The sequence below is a fragment of the Cnephaeus nilssonii genome (assembly GCF_951640355.1).
Source record: "Cnephaeus nilssonii genome assembly, chromosome: 19".
NCBI classification, from domain to species: domain Eukaryota; kingdom Metazoa; phylum Chordata; class Mammalia; order Chiroptera; family Vespertilionidae; genus Cnephaeus; species Cnephaeus nilssonii.
In genome coordinates this window covers 12424662-12445587 of record NC_137090.1, presented here as the reverse complement: position 1 = coordinate 12445587, position 20926 = coordinate 12424662, and the positions used below count along the sequence as shown (strand labels likewise).

Below are 20926 nucleotides of genomic sequence, written 5' to 3'. Positions count from 1 at the left end.
TTAACATGTAAATGCTTACTAAATGTAGCTCCCGGCCTGAAATATAAGTTTATTTGGCCTCTTTTATTCTACTAAACACCTTAAATTAAACTTTAATCTATTTCAACATAAGATTTTATTAAATTATAAACAGGTTATATCTTGTACTTTCTTCTATTTCTACAAAATACAGCTTCCTATTTGCTTAGTACATACAGTTTTTTAAGTGATTTCACAGACTTTTATCTGTGTTTATTGAATTTATTTACCTAGCATTTTTAAGTCTTATTTCCAAATAAACAGGACAGAAAAATTTAGACTCTTGAAGTAGCTAAATCCAAATTATCCAAGAATAATTGGTCGCCTGTTGAGCTGAGTAAAATAATGTCTTTGAAATGTGCTTTAACTGTGTTTCTCTGACTTGAAAAGATTTTAACCATACACAATCTTCTTTCTTTTATTTTCAAAACTACACATTCTAATAGAACTTTCCCAACTCTGTTTTCACTGTGAATTTCTGTTTTAATATTTAAGAAACCATGGATAAAATTGAAATATATTCTAAGGAGGAAGCCATGCTCTGAAAACAGTAAAACTAATTGTATTGTACAAATGGTTCTCAAAGTCTGATCCGTACACCAGGGGCAGCAGCATCACTGGGTACTTGTTAGAAATGCAGATTCTCAGACTGACCCAAGATCTGCTAAATCAGAATCTCAGGGGTGGGGCCTAGCCATCTGTCTGTTCTCAACCCTGCAAGTGTTTCTGTTGCAGATGCACGCTAACGTTTTACAAGCATCACCAGCAGCTAGATCCTGTTTTATTTCATTTATTTTCTCCTTATGTGGTGATTAATTTGTTGGTTTCAGGTTACAATGCCCTTTTAAGATATGAAGGATTTGAAAACGACTCTGCTCTGGACTTCTGGTGCAATATATGTAGTTCTGACATCCGTCCAGTTGGCTGGTGTGCAGCCAGTGGGAAACCTCTTGTCCCTCCTAGAAGTAAGTAGTTTGCTTATCCTTACTGTAATGTAAATGCACATACTTACATGCAGCTTCACTCATAGTAACATTAAGGTGATACAGAAATTAAAAGTGTATTTTTTGGTTTCAATTAACTTAATTGCTGGCAAGACATATTTGTTTTCTCTATTTTTGTTGCTCTTCAGGACCTTAATAGTCTAAATTGCAAGGAAATTTGTTGCTATTTTTTAAACAAATACTTTATGCAGCAATTCACTCTTCACTGAAGTGTAACTGGTTGTTTCTTTTGTTTTAGCTATTCATCATAAGTACACGAACTGGAAAGCTTTTCTAGTGAAACGACTTACTGGTGCCAAAACACTTCCTCCCGACTTCTCACAAAAGGTAAAGATGGGATCTTAGAAAGGGACTGAAGTGTCAAATGAGCGCTCTGTAAAAAGGAGTAACTTTCAATTTTTTAAGGAATTGTGTTAATTTAGTGAGCCAGAGCTGTAGTAAATATCATTATTTTTAATAGTGCAATAGTAAAATAATTTGTAGACTTCTGTCATGAATCCCAAAGAGTTTTTGTCTGCTTTTGTTCCAAGGTTTCAGAAAGTATGCAGTATCCTTTCAAACCTTGCATGAGAGTAGAAGTGGTTGACAAGAGACATTTGTGTCGAACACGAGTAGCAGTGGTGGAAAGTGTGATTGGAGGACGGTTAAGACTAGTGTATGAAGACAGCGAAGATAAAACAGATGACTTCTGGTGCCACATGCACAGCCCGCTCATCCATCACATTGGCTGGTCTCGAAGCATAGGCCATCGATTCAAAAGATCTGGTAAGCACCTGTCATGAGAACTCCTGTTGGCAATGTCACTGAGGCTGAAGTCTGCTACTTGGTTATTTTTCTCTACAGAATAGCATAGGTCAAAGGTAGCATTCTCGTTGTCTGGGCAGCTTGTCCTACCGTAATCGAGCATCTTCACACAGACTATTTGTGTCCTAACTAATTCCTTCTTCCACTTGTCCTCAATTAAAAAATAATGCATTTTTGGTCACAACTACATTTGTTTTCTTACATTTTTCTTATCCACCCCATTTGAAAGATCTCAATCTTTATCCTTTCCCTTTCCATTCAATTTTAATCAAAATAGCAGAATTACATGTGGTTAAACTTAATACTAAACACATTAAAACACACTTAAACTTATAATTCCCTCATTAGGGAATTACCAGCATTCTAATTGGCTGAGTGTATTTAATGGCACATGTACTCTGAAGAGAGTAAGACTATTAAAGGTTACTAATCATAAATGTAGAAGGCATATATTTTTGCCATGTTTTAGAATATACATACCTTGTGAGTGTGAAACCTTCAAAGAAACGTGGTTTTTGGTCTTCTCACAAATGCTGACAGATTAGTATGTAACTTTTCCTTGTAGATATTACAAAGAAACAGGATGGACATTTTGATACACCACCACATTTATTTGCTAAGGTAAGAAGTTTTTATAAGAACCCTCATTTGTAAATTATGTTTAAAAGAGGGTTGTGGGGTTTTTTTCCTAAAATTATGGAAATCACAATTACATATGTTCACTTAAAAGGATTAAAACCTTGTAATTCATAGGTGTCACAACTATTGATTATAATTATTTTTAAATTCTGTCTGTCTGAATTCTCTCTGTTCCCTAATGGAAGTTTGCATTAAAATATTAGGTAGGTAGGAGAAGGCATTTGGTATGTCCATCTGGTAAACCTTTTCAAATTGGTAACTTTCATTATTAAAATGATAATATTTGTAACAGTGATGTGCTTTCATGTAATTCTTTAGGTAAAAGAAGTGGACCAGACTGGGGAATGGTTCAAGGAAGGAATGAAATTGGAAGCTATAGACCCATTAAATCTTTCCACAATATGTGTGGCAACCATTAGAAAGGTAAGAAAATGGGTTTTAAAATACAGGAATGCAATTATAAGAGCTGTTTTTAAAGTTACAGGAGAAGGAGGCCCCTAATAGAATTCTTTTTGACATAAAATGTGTGTGTGTGTATCTTCACTGGGGAGACAAGACGGTTACGAGTATTTAAAGTGACTGAATTCTCTTATCAGAGGTTCTCCTTTTGTATACCTTAAGATTGTCATCTTGAGTCCACTACCTTTATTTGTTTGAAGTATATCCTAAATTAAAGGAAGAATGTTTAAGTTACTTCCTGGTCAAAACTAGTCCAACACAGAATTGTAACAAGGCCAAGTTTATCTTCAGTTTCCTGTGTAACTTTTTGTGCCTTTTCCTTGCTTTTGGTAGGTAGTAATTCCTTTTTTCTTTTTCTTTTTTAATTTTATTTCTTTTTTCTTTTCCCTCTTTTCGGAAACTGCTTTAAGAAAAGATTTAAAAGAGTGGTTCTCAGTTCTCAGGCCTAGGAATCCCCTGGGAAGCATTTTTCACTTTTGAGAAATCTTTTATGTCATCGATTTTTCTTTCTTTTAGTATGCCACTTAAACTTAAAGGGTCATTTTTGTAATAGTGGTGTTTAGCCCTAACTGGTTTGGCTCAGTGGATAGAGCCTCGGCCCGCAGAATGAAGAGTTCTGGGTTCGATTTCGGTCAAGGGCATGTGTCTTGGTTGCGGGCTGGATCCCCAGTAGGGGGCGTGCAGGGTGCAGCTGATTGATGTTTCCCTCTCATCTATGTTTCTAACTCTCTATCCCTCTCCCTTCCTCTCTGTAAAAATCAGTATGTTTTTTTAAAAATAGTGGTGTCTGATTTCAAATACTTGGAATTCTTTTCATTTCAAAGGTGCTGGCTGACGGATTCCTAATGATTGGGATCGATGGCTCAGAAGCAGCAGATGGATCTGACTGGTTCTGTTATCATGCAACCTCCCCTTCTATTTTCCCTGTTGGTTTCTGTGAAATTAACATGATTGAACTTACTCCACCTCGAGGTACTTCATCCTCATACACATACTGGGTTTTCATTCTTGCTTTCCTTTTATGTGATATCTGTTTACACCATTTAACACAGCCCTAGGTGCTGTGTGTCTATCTGTGTATATATTGCATATATGAATATATGCACACATAACAAGAGCTGTGAGGTGGTCTAAAATCAAAGCACTGTATTCCAGGTAGCTTTAATAAATTGTTAGTATAGAATTTTTTCTGAGCATCCATATACTTTATAATATGAATTTGTATTATCAAGCCCTGTTGAGATGGTGATTAAGCTCAATAGGTTATTACATACATTTAACTTTTTTTAATAGATATTTTAGTGTTGAGGGGTCAAGTTTTCATTTTTAGAGTCATGTGGCTTTTTAAAAGAAGGTAGAACCTTAAATAGCTCTCGTGGCTTAACTAACAACTTCTCTGATTTTAATACCTAAGCCTATGGTTTTTCTCTTAAGAAAAGAAGGGGTGAGTGGTGGTGGGGGGGGGGGGGCAAAACCAGATGTCTATAAAAAATAGTATTTGTCCAGTGAGTTTTCTTTCTTGCAAAGAAAGAGAAATGTCACTGGAAAGTGTTAAATGCTAGACTGTTCTAAGCCTAGGGTTGAGAAAGCAGAAGTCTACAGTTCTTGTGGTGACAGAGGTGACAGAAGTCTACAGTTCTTGTGGTGACAGAGGAAAGGAGAGTCACTTTTGCGTTAGGATAAGTGGTATACCTAGGAAAGGAGGAAAATCCTTATAACATGGAGGAGCTATTAGAGTCAACAGTGTTAGAGCGTGAATTAAAAGTTTATCATATAAAATCTGAGCGTGTGCTGAGTTACTTGTTGCCTGCTTCTAGTATTATGCTAATTTTAAATGAACTGCTACTTAAACCAGTTGTGTCTTTCAGGTTACACTAAACTTCCTTTTAAATGGTTTGACTACCTCAGGGAAACTGGCTCCATTGCAGCACCAGTAAAACTATTTAATAAGGTAAATTTCAATGATGGCATGATGATTATGTGGAATTGTACACACAAATGTACATCATTATTGATAAACTATCTTTGCTTTTATTAGAATTTCTTAGTGGAGATTTATATATTTTATTTCTTTTATTTATTTATTTATTGGTAGTGATTTATGTTTTAAAAAATAGAGAGTAATAAAACAATATAAATACTTCCTTTACCTAGGAAGTGAAGCTTGTTTCCAAACAGGGTTTCATTTTTAATCTGAGTAACATAAAAATGAATACATTGCCAAACTAGTTCTTAAATGCTTCACCTTCACACGTTTCAGTAACTAAAGAATTATTTGGGAATTTTTGGTTTAAATCACATTGGTTATGTTGCTTTCTTTCTTTCCCACTCGTAGTGATAGTGGAGTTACGCATTCGTCTTCTCACCAGTATTAATGTTCTGCTTCTCCATGTCAGGATGTTCCAAATCACGGATTTCGTGTCGGAATGAAGTTAGAAGCAGTAGATCTCATGGAGCCACGTTTAATATGTGTAGCCACAGTAACGCGAATCATTCATCGCCTCTTGAGGATACACTTTGATGGATGGGAAGAAGAATATGACCAGTGGGTAGACTGTGAGTCTCCTGACCTCTATCCTGTAGGGTGGTGTCAATTAACTGGATATCAACTACAGCCTCCAGCATCACAGTGTAAGTTGGTATACAGAAAGGTCTCCTTTTGTAAAAGTCACAGTTCTTCAGTGGACTGTCTCACAATGATCATCTTGTGAGCTCACAGGACAAGAACATACCTATGTCTGATTGGTTGCCAGGTAAGATCTTAAGACTCAAAAACAGTATCACAGCATTAGACCATGTGTACCATGGCCATGCGAACTCAATAGTGAGTTTCTTGGTAACTATAGAAACACAATAGTAAGAGCACTTACCAAGTGAAAGTAGGCCTATTTTAATGAGTTTAAAATTATAGGCTGAGAATTTACTGGAATATGATACGTGCTTATTGAATAGATAGTGGAATCTGTCTGGTATTGAGGTTTATGGTTTTATCGGAACAAGCACCCTTATTTTCAAAGCATCATGTAATTTTACAAGTATAACAGTTCTTGGTAAAGATAGTTCATATAAGTTGTACCTATGGTTAGTGGTAAGCAATTATCTTGTACCAATTTTTCCTTTTATCTTTCAGCGACAAGAGAAAGCCAATCAGGTTCATCAAAACAGAAGAAAAAGGCTAAGTCCCAGCAATACAAAGGACATAAGAAAAGTGGGTCACCACGTGGTGTTTATATACATTTCTTAAATTGTTAACAAATTGGGGTCACGGTATTTTTGCACAGAAAGTGATATCCCTTGTGAGAGCTGATGACTGTGCGTTGTGTATTACGCTTAAAGGTGCAGTATGCCATAAAAGGCAAACATTTGCAATAATGAGAACCACATCTTTTAATTGACAAGAAAAATGATTATAATATAACATATATGGTAAAGAATAGAGTCTACAAATGATTCTTGAAATAATATGTTAACCTATAGGAAATTTTAAAAGCAGATGCTTGATGCTTATAATAGACTTGGAGCCTACTAAACCCAAAACTCTTATAAACCAAAACTCTAGAACAGTACTTATAAGAAATTCAAGTGGATGGCTAACGAAGTCAAACTTGAGAAAATTTTTTAAAATATGCTTTCTATATTATATTTTACCTTACAATGAATGGTTACTGGGGTTAATAGCCAAATATATTGATAGCTCTGATTCTTTTAAAATCTTTTTTCTCCACCATAGAGAGCCATAGATTCTCTTCATGAAGAGAAATATTTCATTCTGAGATACAATTATTTTCATGTAAAGATATTTTTAAAAGTAAAAAGTACATTTGAAGGTTAAGGCTAAGTCAGTTTTTTCCCAGCTGACTTGCCATAAGTTCAAATAAGTGCTAATCTGTCTCATTAGCAACCGGGAGACTGAAGAAGCATAAAAAAAAAAATCAATATGTCCTAGCCTTCCTGGGCATAGTTGTTAGCTTATAATTCTTCCTGTGGGAACTTGAAAACTCCTACCAACCGCTGCACTGGCACCTTAGTGTTCTTCCAGCACAGAACCCAGACCAGCCTCACAGTAGTGATACCTTCAGGCCTGTCTTTCCCCTGTCTTTTGTATTGGAGGCATGAGTTTCCCATAGGCCCAGAATTATTTTGCCTACTAGCTGCTTGCCACATTTGATACTCAAACTGTAGAAAGCATTGCCAGACCAGGCCGGCCAAAGTGATTTCCCATTTATCTGGAAATGATTAGGGAGAATTCACTGGGAACTGTGCGTGGACCAGCACGGTAGATGTGAGCACTAAGCTTTCTGTACGGTTGACTAGCGTGGGCTGCTTTAGCGGTCTTTTCCCTTTCTACTGGGCAAGACTTGGAGATTTCAGAAATTTCTTTCCAAGACGTTGAATTTCAGAAATGTTTTTATTACTCTGGTTATATGACAATATTTTTCACAACTAGTTTCTGAGTATTGTATATACTATTAATATGCCTCTCTAGTGTGGCACTTGCAGGGTTTGTTTCTGGCTTATGGAGCTTAGCGTGCTAGGAACATAGGAAGAAATATGAAGTTAATGAAGTGATAATATCAGTACCCCAGTTTTTAGTGACATTTAACTATCAGATTGCTGGATTAGCTGGGAAAAAAGAATTGAGCTATAAATGTATGTGTTCTTTAACCTTTTAATTGCTCATGTTATGACATGATCTCTAATGTCTTTTTTTTTTCTATCTAATGTGTTTAAATTGTCCTTTGGACACAGAAGAGAAGAACTATGGACTCAGACTCTCTTATTAGTAAACCTGTGGGGCCAGATGTGTTTTGGAATTCAGAATTTTTTGGATTTTAGAAAAGTATAGTGTGTGTAGTATACATTAATGTAACACCCATTGCAGACTCTGGAGCATTTTATGAAGCAAAATATATATAAATATTTACATTAAATGGGCCAAATAAAGATTATAAATAGTATCACCAAATGAGGTCTGATTTTGTTTCCAAAGTTTTAGAGAAACTTGGAATTTTGGAATTGAGGATAAGGAAATGTGCCATATGAATAAAGAAGAAGCAGTCTTCATTATAAGGGAACTATTTGCTCCTTTTGTTTTTTTATATTAGTCAACAAATCATTTGTTAGAAATTTTCCCCACAAAACTTGACTTACCAAATAAGAAAGAATTTGGGGTCCAGGAACCTAAGTCACCCATTGCATTCAGATTTATATCAATAGCAGATAGGCCACAAAACCTTTCATTTGTTTGAACTTTGCCTACAGATGATTATATTCTGCTCTGTTGTTATAACTCTTTGGTCTTTGTGTGTCCAGAATCATCCATCAGTATATTGGTTGGTAGTGCTTATGTCTTACAGAAATAGACAGTTGCTTGGCTTCGTTACTCCAGCTTGTTTTGTAATGAGCTGTGTCCGTGCTATAAAAGGATAACTGGTAACCAGTGCTTTGGAAATAAGTCCTATTCTGCCAAGAGGGTCCTACAGACTGTTGTGTGCATGTGCTCCGTCCAGTCTGAAAGCCTTTTTTTCCTCAGGGTTTAGTCATTCGAGAGCCAGGACACCAGCACTGTTTCTGTGTCATCTTCAGGGGCTAGAAGTAGTAGAGGTGGAGATTCTCCTTGCATTTTTACCTCTAGGTGTGTAGTATATTAGGAGAAGTCTAAGTGATTGCTGTACGTGATTTCAATTTGGCAATTGAGGTGAATGTGTACTCACTAATAGCTTAGTTTCCAGATCATTTTAAAGAGAAATACTGTCTGACTTAGATTTATCTTTTAGTCTTGATTTTGTGAAGCATAATTTCTGATTGCCCTTGCCTGGGTCATTTGTATACTCTGGAAGAAAACAAATACAATTTATATTCACAAGTGTATGTAAGTATTCTTCAGCTTTCAACCTGACTAATGCAGTATGCTTGGTTCAGTATTTACAAAGTTTAGAATATCTTATTTTTTATAAGTGAAAACATTGTATAAATTTTTGAAGGCTTATGTTTCCTTATGAAACTATAACCAAAGGATTTTTTTAAAAAAATTAGATTGCTTAAGAACTTACAGGCAACATGCTTTAAATTTTAGAACTGCTCTTCAGAATAAGAAATACAAGTGTTTTCCAAAGAACTTGTATGCATATATGCATAACCCATGGACACAAAACAATAGGATGGTGAAGGCCTGGGGCTGGGGCTGGGGCTGGGGCCAGGGCGAGGGCGGGCTATAAGGGGTCAATGGGGGTTGAAGGGAGAGCATATGTAATACTTTCAACAATAAAGATGTTAAAAATAATAATTTAAAAAGGATGCTATTGCAAGTAATCACTTACTGGGGTGCTGTTCTCATATTGTCCACAAGAGGGCACTATTTCAACTAATCCCTATGGTGGTGTTCTCAAAATGTCCACAAGAGGGCGCCAAGAAATACACGTGTTTTCTAAAATTGCTTTATTATAAACCAAAAGTTAGAGGAGCACATATTGTAAAACCCTGCCATCCAGATAATGTATTAAACTTTCTCTCTGAAGGTCAGTGTTTGAGCATATATAGGCAGAGAGATGCTAACCCGTGAAAACCATTGATTTTATTTTTTAATATATTTTTATTTCAGAGAGGAAGGGCGAGGGAGAGAGAGAGAGAGAGAGATAGAAACATTATGATGAGAGAGAATCATTGATCGGCTGCCTCCTGCACACCCTCTATTGGGGATGGAGCCCACAACCTAGGCATGTGCCCTTACTGGAATCGAACCCAGGACCCTTCAGTCCACAGGCCGAACCAGCTAGAGCAAGTTTTATTGATTTAGAAAGAGGGAGGGAGAGATAGAAACATTGATGAGAGAGAAACATCAACATCAATCAGCTGCCTCTTGCGCACCCCTTGCTGGGGATTGAGCCCAAACCCTGGCATGTTCTCTGACCAGGAATCAAGCCTGTGACCTCCTGGTGCATGGATCAACACACTCAACCACTGAGCCATGCTAGTTGGGCTTTTAAAACTTGGTTTATTGATTTTTAGAGAGGAAAGGAGAAAGAAACAAACAGCAATTTGTTGTTCCACTTATTTATGCATTCATTGGTTGATTCTTGTATGTGCCCTGAATGGGGATCAAACCCGCAAACTTGGTGTATCGGGACTACAACACTAACCAACTGAGCTACTCAGCCAGGCTAAACCCTCTCTCTCTCTCGCATAGAATTTTCAACTCCTCAAGCTAAAATATTTGTGAAGGAAATTAGCCAGCTATTCTCCATGCTAGTAATGCTCTCTCTAGTTCATTTTGCTTTCTTCGGTGTTAAATTTATTTGAGAGTCAGGAACCAGTATCACCAGACTCTCAAAGTCTAGAAATAACCTCCCCCATTATCTACCCCCAACACACACACACACACACACACACTCGTTTTTAGAAATACAAATCTTGCATAGTTGGTTCTCTGAATTTCAGAGTATCCCATGCAGCAGGACTTTTCCTAGTTATATAATGCACTTTTCTTGCCAGGCGTGTAAGTAAAAGCTTACTTTAGTTTGACTTGATATTTAGAGAGGAAGATGCCAGTTGGGAAGAAGCCTGTCAGTTTGTCGAGCCTGCCCATGACAGGTGGGGTGCGGAGGAGCTTCTCTGGTGACGAAGAGTTGACTCCTCCTCCATATCGAACCCTTCCAGCACAGACAGCCCTGGAGGCCTTCCCACCTCCCAGCACTAGCCGAGAGTTCAGTCCCAGCCTCAAAACAGGTAACAGTGACATCAGCACCTCAGGTACTACCGAGGGTCAAGTCTGGGCAGGGTGGTGGGAGACAAGGTCTGGCATGACAGGTGCGGACTCATTAAATTTTTCATTTCTTTCAACTGAAAACTTCATTTTCACTAGTCCTCCTTGATAGTCACTTACTTCACTCTTAGTGAAAGATGAATCATCAGGGAAGGAAGGTTTTTTATCTTTGTTATAAACCATTTCTGAGCTTCAAATTAGGGTAAAATTGGGGTAAAGTTATAATTTCAGTTTATGGCATTGTGAGACAACTTGGATTAGTTCATGGTTCCATTGAAATAGTTGAACATTTGCATTACAGAGTTCTATTTGACTTGACCTGGGGGAGAAATCGCCATTAGGGATCGCTCTGATTAATCAAGTCCAAAGATGAGGCTTTGATCATAGCATTCCATAGCATCTCATTCATTAGAAAGGATGTGTTTCAGTGGAATCTTGGTTCTGGTGATAACATTTACCGTAATCTTGAGTGTAACATGGACTTGAAAATACAGTACCCGTATAATTTTGGTGTTGAATTTGAGTGAAATTTGTTTCCATAATTTCATGTTTGTTTATGTATAATGATTAAGTGAGTTGTATTTCATTTGAGTTTAATTGGTTAGGCCAAGCTGGTAGATTGTTAGGAAGACTACAGAAGGCTTTGCCCTTTGTAATTGCCAAGAACAAACATTATCGTGGAATATCTGATAGGCTGCATTTGCGTGGGATGAACTATAGTGGGTGTGAGCAGATCAGATGGCTGAAAAACACAGCTGTGTCTGCCTTGGCATATATTCTGCCACGTCCTAACTGTTGCTTTTAAACCAGGTTGTTTTATCTAACCAGCATTGTTTAAAACGCCTTTTGTACATTGAAAACCAAGGTGGGAGTGATACCTGCTTTCTTCTCATTCCTCTGTTTGCTAATTTATTTATTTGATTGGTTGGTTGATAATATTTTGGCACCTTTAGTTATCAGCCTTTTTTTTTTTTCCCTGCCATTTTAAGATGTGTTCTTTAGTTTTTGCCTAATGGTGTTATTAGGTCATCTTGACCCTTCCTAGTCTGCTTTTTCTGATATCCTTATAGCTAGAGGAAATTACACATATATATGTGTATATATATGTAATCAATTAGGACTGCAAACCCAAGTTGATCTGCTCTTTAATGAAAGAAACTTCAAAGTCAGCTAAAGAACATTATCGTTTTCTTTCTTGTCTCTTTAATTTTATCTTTTTGTACGTGTTACATATGAAATCGTCATCTTCAACGTACATAATTAACTATAGATATTGTGAGCTCTGTGTGTACTCTAATTTTTATTGGCTTTTAGTTGTATTGTCTTTAAGCATTAGACTGATTTTGAAGATGGGTGTCACGTTTTGTGAGCGGTGACTGGTTCGTGTAAAATGAAACTTGACTTCAAACCCAGGAACTTAGCTAGATGCCTGGGATGGGAACCGCAGGCCTCAGTGGTTTCCTCCCCCGCCAGTGTCTGTAGTGTCCTCTGAGCTGGGGCACATCTGTGCGACCCGTGTGGTCTTACTCTGGTGAAACGAGGGACTACGATGTCTAAACTGTGTAAAAGCTGCGGTTGGTTAGCTGTTGAGTTTATTATATTTATGGGCTTCTTGCTAGGAAAACGTGATTCCCCCATTAGCATATCTCCTGAAATGTTAATGATTAGAGTCAGCAAAGTGACTCCTTTTAAAAATAGAGCTAAGGAAAAGTGCATTTGTGTAGAAAGTGAAATGTAGCCACAGGATCTATTTTATTTCATCCATCCTTCATTGAGAATAAGACCTGGAATTAGCCAGCTATTGGAAGGGAGGAATGAGTATGTGAAGACACCAGGCAGGCTTTATTTTAGGTTCCATTAAAACAAAAACTGCATCAGAACATTCCACATCTGAGTGAATGTTTCACCTTTATCTTGAGTTACTTTTTTTTAAGCATATTGTTTCCATATTTTAACATGAGTAGAAGCATAATCCAGAAATTTGGTGTTAATAATAAATGCACATAGTTTCAGGATGTGCTTTAGAATCTCAACTTACCTTTCTTGCATTTAAAAAATCAACATCTGTTTGAATGGAACATGTTTGGTCTTGAAGCACAGTAATTCTTTTATCATTCATTTAGCCATCTGATCATCATATAACAAGATACTGTTTTAATCAACCTTTTATTGTGGGTACTGCACCTTTAATGAAACTTGGGTTGTTGTTTTTTCTTTTTGTGTGTTTCTTTTCATGGTATTGTTCAGATGTCCTTAACAATTAATGCATGTTGGTTAGATTTGAAGCATATATACTTGATATTCTAATAAAAGCATTTTTATTAAGTGCTTTTTTAAAGAAAGGAAAACTGCATAGTCTTGTTTGCTTTACCTTTCAACAGTCTGATTGGTATTTGTTTTGCTATTACTAGGGTATAGTGTATTCACTTTTCTGTCTTTGGGCTATTGAGTTTTTTAACATCATTACCAAAACAAATAACAAAGTAAAATAAAATGAATTGGCACCTCTGTAATGATTGTTCTTTAAATTATTAAATAAGATATCAAAGACCATTAATTTTAAAACTAATCTTTTAAACTAAAATCAAGACATGGTATTTTTCTATGCCTACACTATTTGATTTTAAAAGTGTAGCCACTTGAATATTGTTCTACACGGTGACACTACCGAGTTACTCCTCTATGAAAACTTAGTTGGCTTACTAATCTAAATAGAGCCTTCATTCTCCTCATAAATTAACTTTTTTTCTGTATAAGCAGTTCCCACTTTACAATCCATATATACACATCCCCTCCCATTGTAACGCAAAGATCCATAATGGAGGATACAGACACTTTTTCCTTTTCTGTGAGCCAGTGCCTGCAGAAAGCAAGCAGGTTCCTCCGTGACCCGCGCATCGTGCTGCGGGTGTGGGAGCCTGGGCTGCCGCTGCCGCCAAGACAGCAGCAGCCAGCCGCTCCCCCTGCACAGAGCCTTCCCAGAGCTGGTCTCATGTTGCCAGGGTTTTGTGTGAAATCTCTTAGTTTCAAAATATTCAAATTTAAAATGAACCAAGGGACACAGGTAAGATGGGGAAAGCACAGTTTGTTACCTCTGATTCAGCAGATCTGGGTGAAGAAACTAGCATTGCTCACCATGGATTAGATTCCAATGAGTATGTTATACAAGATCACCTGTTCTTTAAATTCTTTGAAACTTGACCAACTCAATTTTGGTTCAACAATAACTTTTTAAGAAACCTGAACACATCTCTTGGAGGTTGGTTGTTATTAAGACTTATTTTTAACACCTAGCTGAGGTCTTTTTTTCTCTTTAGAGAGAGGAAGGGAGAGAGAGAGAGAGAGAGAGAAACATCCACTGGGCTGCCTCCCCTACGAACCCTAACCAAAAATCAAACCCCCAACCTTGGTATGTGTCCTGACCAGGAACTGAACCTGCACCTTTTGGTGTGTGGGACGACGCTTCAGCCAGCTAAGCCACCCGGCCAGGACTGAGGTCATTTTTATTTAGAAAGTGGGAAAGTGATTTTTTGGAAGGGATGAGTTCTATAGGAAGTAGGGGGTAGCTCTCAGGGAAAGGAATTAGGACAATCTGAAGTTACTGGGTAATTATGCCAAGGGACATCCATTTAAGTTGAGGGGCTTATAAAAAGAGTTAGCAAAATCCCAGAATTGAACAGCTAAAATGTTTGCATAAGACCAGTGCTGGGCCCTGACCGGTGTGGCTCAGTTGGTTGGGCATCGGCATGTGCACCAAAAGGTTGCTGGTTCGTTCCCAGTCCGGGCACATAAAAAATATTTTATTGACCCAGGGCTGGGTCCATAAGAAATGTTTTTATTTAAAAAAAAAAAAAAAAAAAGACCAGTGCTGGACCCAGCAAAGAAAAATTTCTTTTTTGTCTTCATCCTTGCCCATGTAATAGAAAGAGCCTTTCTATCACTAGAAATTCTGACTAGCATGATTTGAGTGGCTACCCAGAAATCTAAACTCCACTGAAAATATTGGAAACTGAAAAATAGTTCTCCATAAAAATAAAGACCAATTAGAACGTGACCTATTTGTAAATTGAGGATTGCCTATACTGCAGGGTTTGTTTTTTTGTTTTTTGTTTGTTTTTTCATTAAAAAGCAAGTCATCAGATGAGAACTCAGGCAATACTGCTATTAAGTGATCCCATTGGTAATGTTAGCTATTTTGCACCAATTATTTTCAAATTGCTGATGTCAATAAATTTTTTGTTTTACCTAATATCAGTTTATTATTTATTAGTATGTTATTTATATACTTCATATTCTATTTATATTATAGAAATACTTTGTATTTGTATATCAGATTTATATCTCTTTTCTACCGGGAGTCTTCTTAATAAAGGTACTCCTTGGAATTAATAAGATTATATTGAAGTCATATTTATTGTGTTGTTAGTTTTTAAATATAGCTCAGGACCATGCAAGATAATACAGCATTGTTTGTATAGACATTGACATAAAAGTGAATACTTAACCATAAGGAAAACTTTAATTATTCTAGTCAAATTAGGGAGCTCTCTTACCTTGACTATTTTATTGAAGATATCTGTTATGCAGTGTCCACTATGCAGTGTTGTTCTATTTTGGAACTTTCCTTAACTGCTAATACATTTTGAAAACTAAAATGTTTGTACTTCACCGTAAAGCTGTTAAAAAGATTAAAAGCAATCTGAATATCCCAGAAAGGCTTAGTAACATCCTGTACCTTTATCTCTTTCACGCAGTGACTACGTTGCAGCTGAAGGAGGAGTTGATAGATGGAGAGGACTATAATTTCCTGCAAGGAGCATCTGATCAGGAAAGCAATGGCTCTGCCAACTTCTACATCAAACAGGAGCCCTGAGGGGGCTCAGAACTGCGGGTGGGAGGGGAGACTTTTACACAGGACTGATTTGTAATCAATCCAGCTGTACAGCGGGGCTATTCTACTGGGAAATTTTGCTAAACATAGAAAATTTCAGTTCCAGATTTTTCAGGTGGGCGGGGAAACTATTTTAGTCGTGGGGGGAAATTTTTCAATTTATAAAGATGGACAATTTTTGTGTTGTATTTGAAGCTTTTGAAAGAATTTTGTAATATTTTACACGTTTGGATTTATGTGCATTGTTAACAAGAACTGAAATTCTAACTTTTTTGGTAAGATTAAAGTTTAGGTAGCAGGACTGAAGGAAATGATTTAAGAAGGATATAGTTGTAAATGCAAGTGAACTGTCAATACAAATGAACCTTTTTGGTACCTGTTGGGAGATTTGGGGATTTTAGAAGTTAGGCCAGTCACATCTCCAGCTTCCTTTGCTGCAGAAATATGCAACTGAACCCCCTCCGGGGGGGGTCGTCACCACATGGATCATGGGAGGGGTGATTACTTCTGCTTATCGGCATTTTTATCGCAGCCCATTTTAAATGTTTGCACAGAAATGTTTTCCATTCTGTGAACATTTATTTGGAGTTCTATATGAAACTGGAAGAACTCTGGATACTTTTATATGTTCTCCTTTAATTAAAAAATGATAAAAATGATCCTAACACTAAAGTGTTAAACTGGAATGGTTGACCAGATATACAGGATGTCATTCTACAAGTTGAGGGGTAGGGAAAAATGCAATATTGTTCTAAGTTTATTTTATTTTCCTTACCAAAAAGTACCCCACAAAAGGGATTTTGATTAGTTCTCTGCCACTTCCTCCATCTGTGAGATAATACTTGGTATAACCACACCCCAAAACAGATGTTCTGTATTATCAGGAGAATCAAATTCAAAGTTGTTTAAAGCCAAAATAAGTTTAGATTTCAAAATCATTCCAGCTCTGCTTTTAACTATCCTGGATTTGTTAGAAAACTAATTTGAAAGAGAATTTAATTTCTTAAAATTCCATATATATCTATATAGTATGAGCTGTCTTTATTTGTGTTCAGGATTAGTTTTAACAATAATAACTGATTTGGACCATTTTGAACATTCCCTATTTTAAAATTCGTATGGCTTCCTTTCAACAAAGGATCTAAGGGTAAACTGGTGAAAGGTTTGCTCTCTGCATTTTCTAACTTTGAGTTGTGACTGAATGAGAGAGCTCTAGCGTTTACCAGTGAGGTTCATAAACTAAACTCTCAGGAATTACTGCATCTGTTCTAGAAGTGCTTCTGGGTCTTAGCCTGGCCTCTTCAGAGTGGGATAGTGAGCATCTGCTCTGGAATATAGGTAGGGCTCATTAGAAATTAATCAAAATGATTAAACTCTACAGTCCTTCAACCTATGGAATGCTTTAAAAAATGTTATGGAAAGCCCCAGGAGACGTTTAGGTAAGATTTTTGTTTGAATTTTAAAGTGCATAGAACATTAAAAACCAGCAATTTATTTTCTAAAATAATGCTCTACTTTTGGGAATAATAGCATTGGTAATACGCACAGGTTTACCTCATTCTATGCAAGAGGGGTTAATAACATAAGGTTTTGTAGTTGCTACTGGAAGTAAAATTTGTTGCTTTATGATGTAAGAATGTATGGAATCGCATGTCAACATTTCTTAATACTGACTCTTTAGGGGCATAAATGCAGATCATATCAACGTCAAGTTGATCCTCATGTGTCAAATATATGTGAAATTCAGCTGTTAAATTACTGGATGTTTATCTTAAACAACATTACTGAGAGGGACCTACTGTAAATGTGACATCCTCACACTTCCCAAATCTTTAACTTTTAAGGATCTTCCCGTAAACTTAAAGCCTAGAAGACTTCCAAAGCAAGAGTTAAACCATCTTTATTCTCAGACTCAGTGAATTAAACCCAGGACTCCGATTTCATGAGCTGGGCACAAGAAGCCTGTTGCATGGCTTGCTCTTCCAGTACCTTGGGCTCAGAGGCTCAATAGGGAACTGAGTAAGTCAGGAGGGATTTGACTTGGAGCCTGGTAATTAGTTCTGTGAAATGCTCACTTGTTTATAAGCTTCCGGTTCTGAGCAAAGCCAGGCTCTGAGTGTGTGTTCATTTCCCACCTATTCGTGAAGGTGTTTCTTGTCTTGATCCCATGGCCACAGTTAAAGGTTGGTAGGACTTCGTACAGTCTCAACACAATCTGCAGCCCGCTTTGTTGCTCAGACTCTTTAACTCCTGCTGCCAGTGAACAGAAAGTAAGTTCATGCAGAGGAGACTTCTGTATTAGCCATAACTCCAGTTGTACAACTCAGCCCCATTATCTTTTACGGTTCAAAATGTACTGCTGACCTTGGGTTTGTTTTTGTTTTTTCCCTGTTAGGATTATTTGGGGCTTTTGGTAGTTTAAATTCTTTAACCTTTTCTTTGCTGTGTATGAGGAAAGCTAAAGCTGTTATCAACTTCTTATTCTACGGATACTAACACGGGTTTTCAGTGTTTGTTTGTTGTTATTATTATTAATTTTGCGTGATGTGAATACCCTCTCCCATCAATATTTGTATTATGGTGCTATATATTTGGTAATGATCCTTTACTATTGGGAAGGGATTTTAAAAATACTGTGATTAAACTGGGTTTCTTCCTTTGATTTTCATATTTTAAATAAAGCCACAGTCATTTATACAAAAGAAAAGCATCTGTCCCTGGGCAAGTCTTTGGAGGGCAGAGGTCAAAGTAAACTGCATAAGGTTTTTACATCATTTCTGTATGTATTTGATATATAGACCAATATCTGTACAAACTTAATCTTTTATTTTCTTGGTAACTTGTGATCATTGAGAAAGTATTTGAAACTTTCTCAGGAAGTGTATATAATGGCGTGAAAAATTCTTCGGAGAAATTTATGTTCCTTTCATTTTTACCAAATTGCAAATTTCCAGCATGAATGTGAAAGCATTAAAATTATAACTTTGTGTACAAGATGAAAATAATTCACTAAATTTGCCCTTTTTTACACAAAATAAAATGTTAAAGTTAAGTTGTATTTGAGCAATTCTTTAATACGCTTTGGTCTTTGGGAGGCTTTTTTTGTTTATTAAGAATATTGAGTGCCTTCTGTAAGCAATCAGCGGCCCCTGTGAGAGTCAGCCCAGCTTCTTCCTCACGGCCCCTGCAGGTGAACAAGGAAGGCGGAGAGTGGACAAGGATGATCTGAGCTGGGGTTTTACAGACCACAGCAGAAGCAGAGGTGAGTGTGGACCGCTCAGAGGGATTTACTTTATTTATTTGTGTGGGGTTTTTTGTTTGTTTTTTAATGTTTAACGTCAGGGAGTCTGGTTCATTTCAGCTCCTTCACTGCCAAACCTGGGGGCAGGGACCACTTCAGTTTCTCTGCCTTCTCTTTGTGATGACCAAGGTTATACACGTGTCTGCAGCTTCAGACTTCAAACTTCACATTCTCTCTCTTTTTCTTGATCTTGGCATAGTCGGCATCCTTGCACCTGGCTGTGAGCAGGAAGTTCCCGATTTCCTCCATTTTGCAATGCCTGTCTCCGAGATTCAGAGAACGCAAGGCAGGCACCTCAGATTATCCCCCTGCTCCCTGGGTACCATCCAAGAGGCCACAGAGGACTTGCACAACATTAGCTGGAACGTGGTGTTTCAGGGTTGACTTGCCTGCTAGGGGACCTTTTTTTCAAGCTCTGTTAACCTCTTAAGCAAAGTTCATAGGATGTAAGTAAATTGTCCCAGCCAGCTGGTGCTGTTTACATTTTAAGAGGGAATACAAGGACCTCTCCCTTACCAACGACTCACTCTGGAAAATTATTCAACTTGTGCAAAAGCAGTTCGTAGAGAATTTTCTGGATTTAAGATGATAATGTGATGGCTTGGGTCTCTTTAGGAGTTTATTTATTTACACTTCAGAAAAATAGAATGCATTCCAAGAAAACAGATGTGGAACCTAATTTCTGCCCTGTTTGCTACCTTAAATGGCTTGAACAGTTGCCCTAGAAAGTTGGAGTTCCCAGATTGGGTCATATTTACTATCTACAAGCTTTGATATATGTTCTTTTTAAGTTTTTATCTGTATGTGTTCTTTAAACCATTACAGCCTCTTGGGAAACGATTTCCTAATGTGCTTTGTGCCCAGGATTATGTTTGAAGAGCATCCAGTGCTTCCTCATAACAAGTCAGTGTTGAGCTCGGTGTTGTTGATCCAGCCCCTGAGATTGGGAGAACAGTGACCGTTTCCTTTCTATGGACTGTTACTGAGGCTAGAGTAACGCTTGTGGGCCTGTTCAGTGTCAGGCCTCTCAAGCAGGCAAAAATAAGGATTGCCTACTGCCAACAAATAGATGAGAATGTAAAGAAGTGATTATTTTAAATACAGGGGCGGGTGACAGGTTTACAGTTGTGAGTACGTGAAACAGTTTATTATGTATTGTTTTCCATCTGAAGAACTGTAAGCCTCCTTTGCCCACCCATAATGCATTTACTGTATTCAAACAAAAGCTTTATTGAAAACATGCATGAGTCCTCCACTTCACACACAAGCTGGTATATAGGATTATGTCCAAAACCCAGCCTTCCTCCCAAAGCAGTACTTTTTTTAATTTTATTTTTCAATTACAGTTTACATGCAATTTTTTTTTCATTGACTCTAGACAGGGAGAAAGAAACAGGATGTGAGAGAGACATCGATAGGCTACCTCCCTGCACACGCCCAGACCAGGATGAAACCTGCAACCCAGGTATGTGCCCTGACCAGGAATCAAACCCACAACCTGCCAATGCATGGGATGATGCTCCAACCAACCGAGCCACACAGGCCAGGACTACATTCAATATTCTGCCTTAGTTTCTAGTGTACAGCTTAGTGGTTAGGCAATCATATACTTTACAAAGTGGCCTGCCCAATGTTTCCAGCACACCCACCTGGCATCATAGTTATTATTGTTGACTATATTCTCTCAGAGGCAGTACTTTCAATCTCACCATAGTCTACCCTTTCTTTCACTTCTACCAAAATGAAGTCCTAGCATCCACTCCTTCCTCTCAGCTCTCACCACTCCAAATTTGACTTCACTTAACCCTGCAAACTCAGGACTTGCTCACGTCTCTTTGATAAAGGCAGTAAAGCGCAGTGGCCAAGAATATGGAATCTGAAGCCAGCTGCTCGGATTGGAGTCTGACACCTTCCCTTCTTAGTCGCGTAAGGTGTCGATGTTTCCTCATTTGTAAAATGGGGACACTAGTACCAACCTAAGTGTTGTGAAGATTAAAATTAACTCATGTGTGTAAAGTTCTTAGAACAGCCCTGGCCCAGAGTAAGCT

At 37.5% G+C, this 20926-nt stretch overlaps 1 protein-coding gene and 1 pseudogene across 16 annotated transcripts in view; one reads left to right on the top strand and one right to left on the bottom strand.

Moving 5' to 3' along the window:
* Window positions 1-18629, top strand: part of MBTD1 (mbt domain containing 1) — a 47254-nt gene extending 28625 nt beyond the window's left edge. For 13 of the 15 annotated variants that reach the window (XM_079797657.1, XM_079797668.1, XM_079797670.1 and 10 more), the window contains 11 exons: window positions 849-983; window positions 1261-1349; window positions 1553-1787; window positions 2392-2447; window positions 2784-2888; window positions 3749-3896; window positions 4793-4875; window positions 5321-5555; window positions 6055-6132; window positions 10458-10649; window positions 15441-18629. In XM_079797657.1, the coding sequence (XP_079653783.1) occupies window positions 849-983; window positions 1261-1349; window positions 1553-1787; window positions 2392-2447; window positions 2784-2888; window positions 3749-3896; window positions 4793-4875; window positions 5321-5555; window positions 6055-6132; window positions 10458-10649; window positions 15441-15559 (1475 nt within the window). In that variant the 3' untranslated portion in view covers window positions 15560-18629. The remainder of the gene's footprint in view (window positions 1-848; window positions 984-1260; window positions 1350-1552; window positions 1788-2391; window positions 2448-2783; window positions 2889-3748; window positions 3897-4792; window positions 4876-5320; window positions 5556-6054; window positions 6133-10457; window positions 10650-15440) is intronic. The other 2 variants (XM_079797661.1, XM_079797660.1) reach the window with 1 other exon arrangement.
* An 83-nt stretch (window positions 18630-18712) lies between these two features.
* Window positions 18713-19384, bottom strand: LOC307114842 (large ribosomal subunit protein eL38-like; annotated as a pseudogene). The gene has a single exon. The product of its transcript is annotated as a large ribosomal subunit protein eL38-like (transcript).
* Window positions 19385-20926: the final 1542 nt, after the last annotated feature.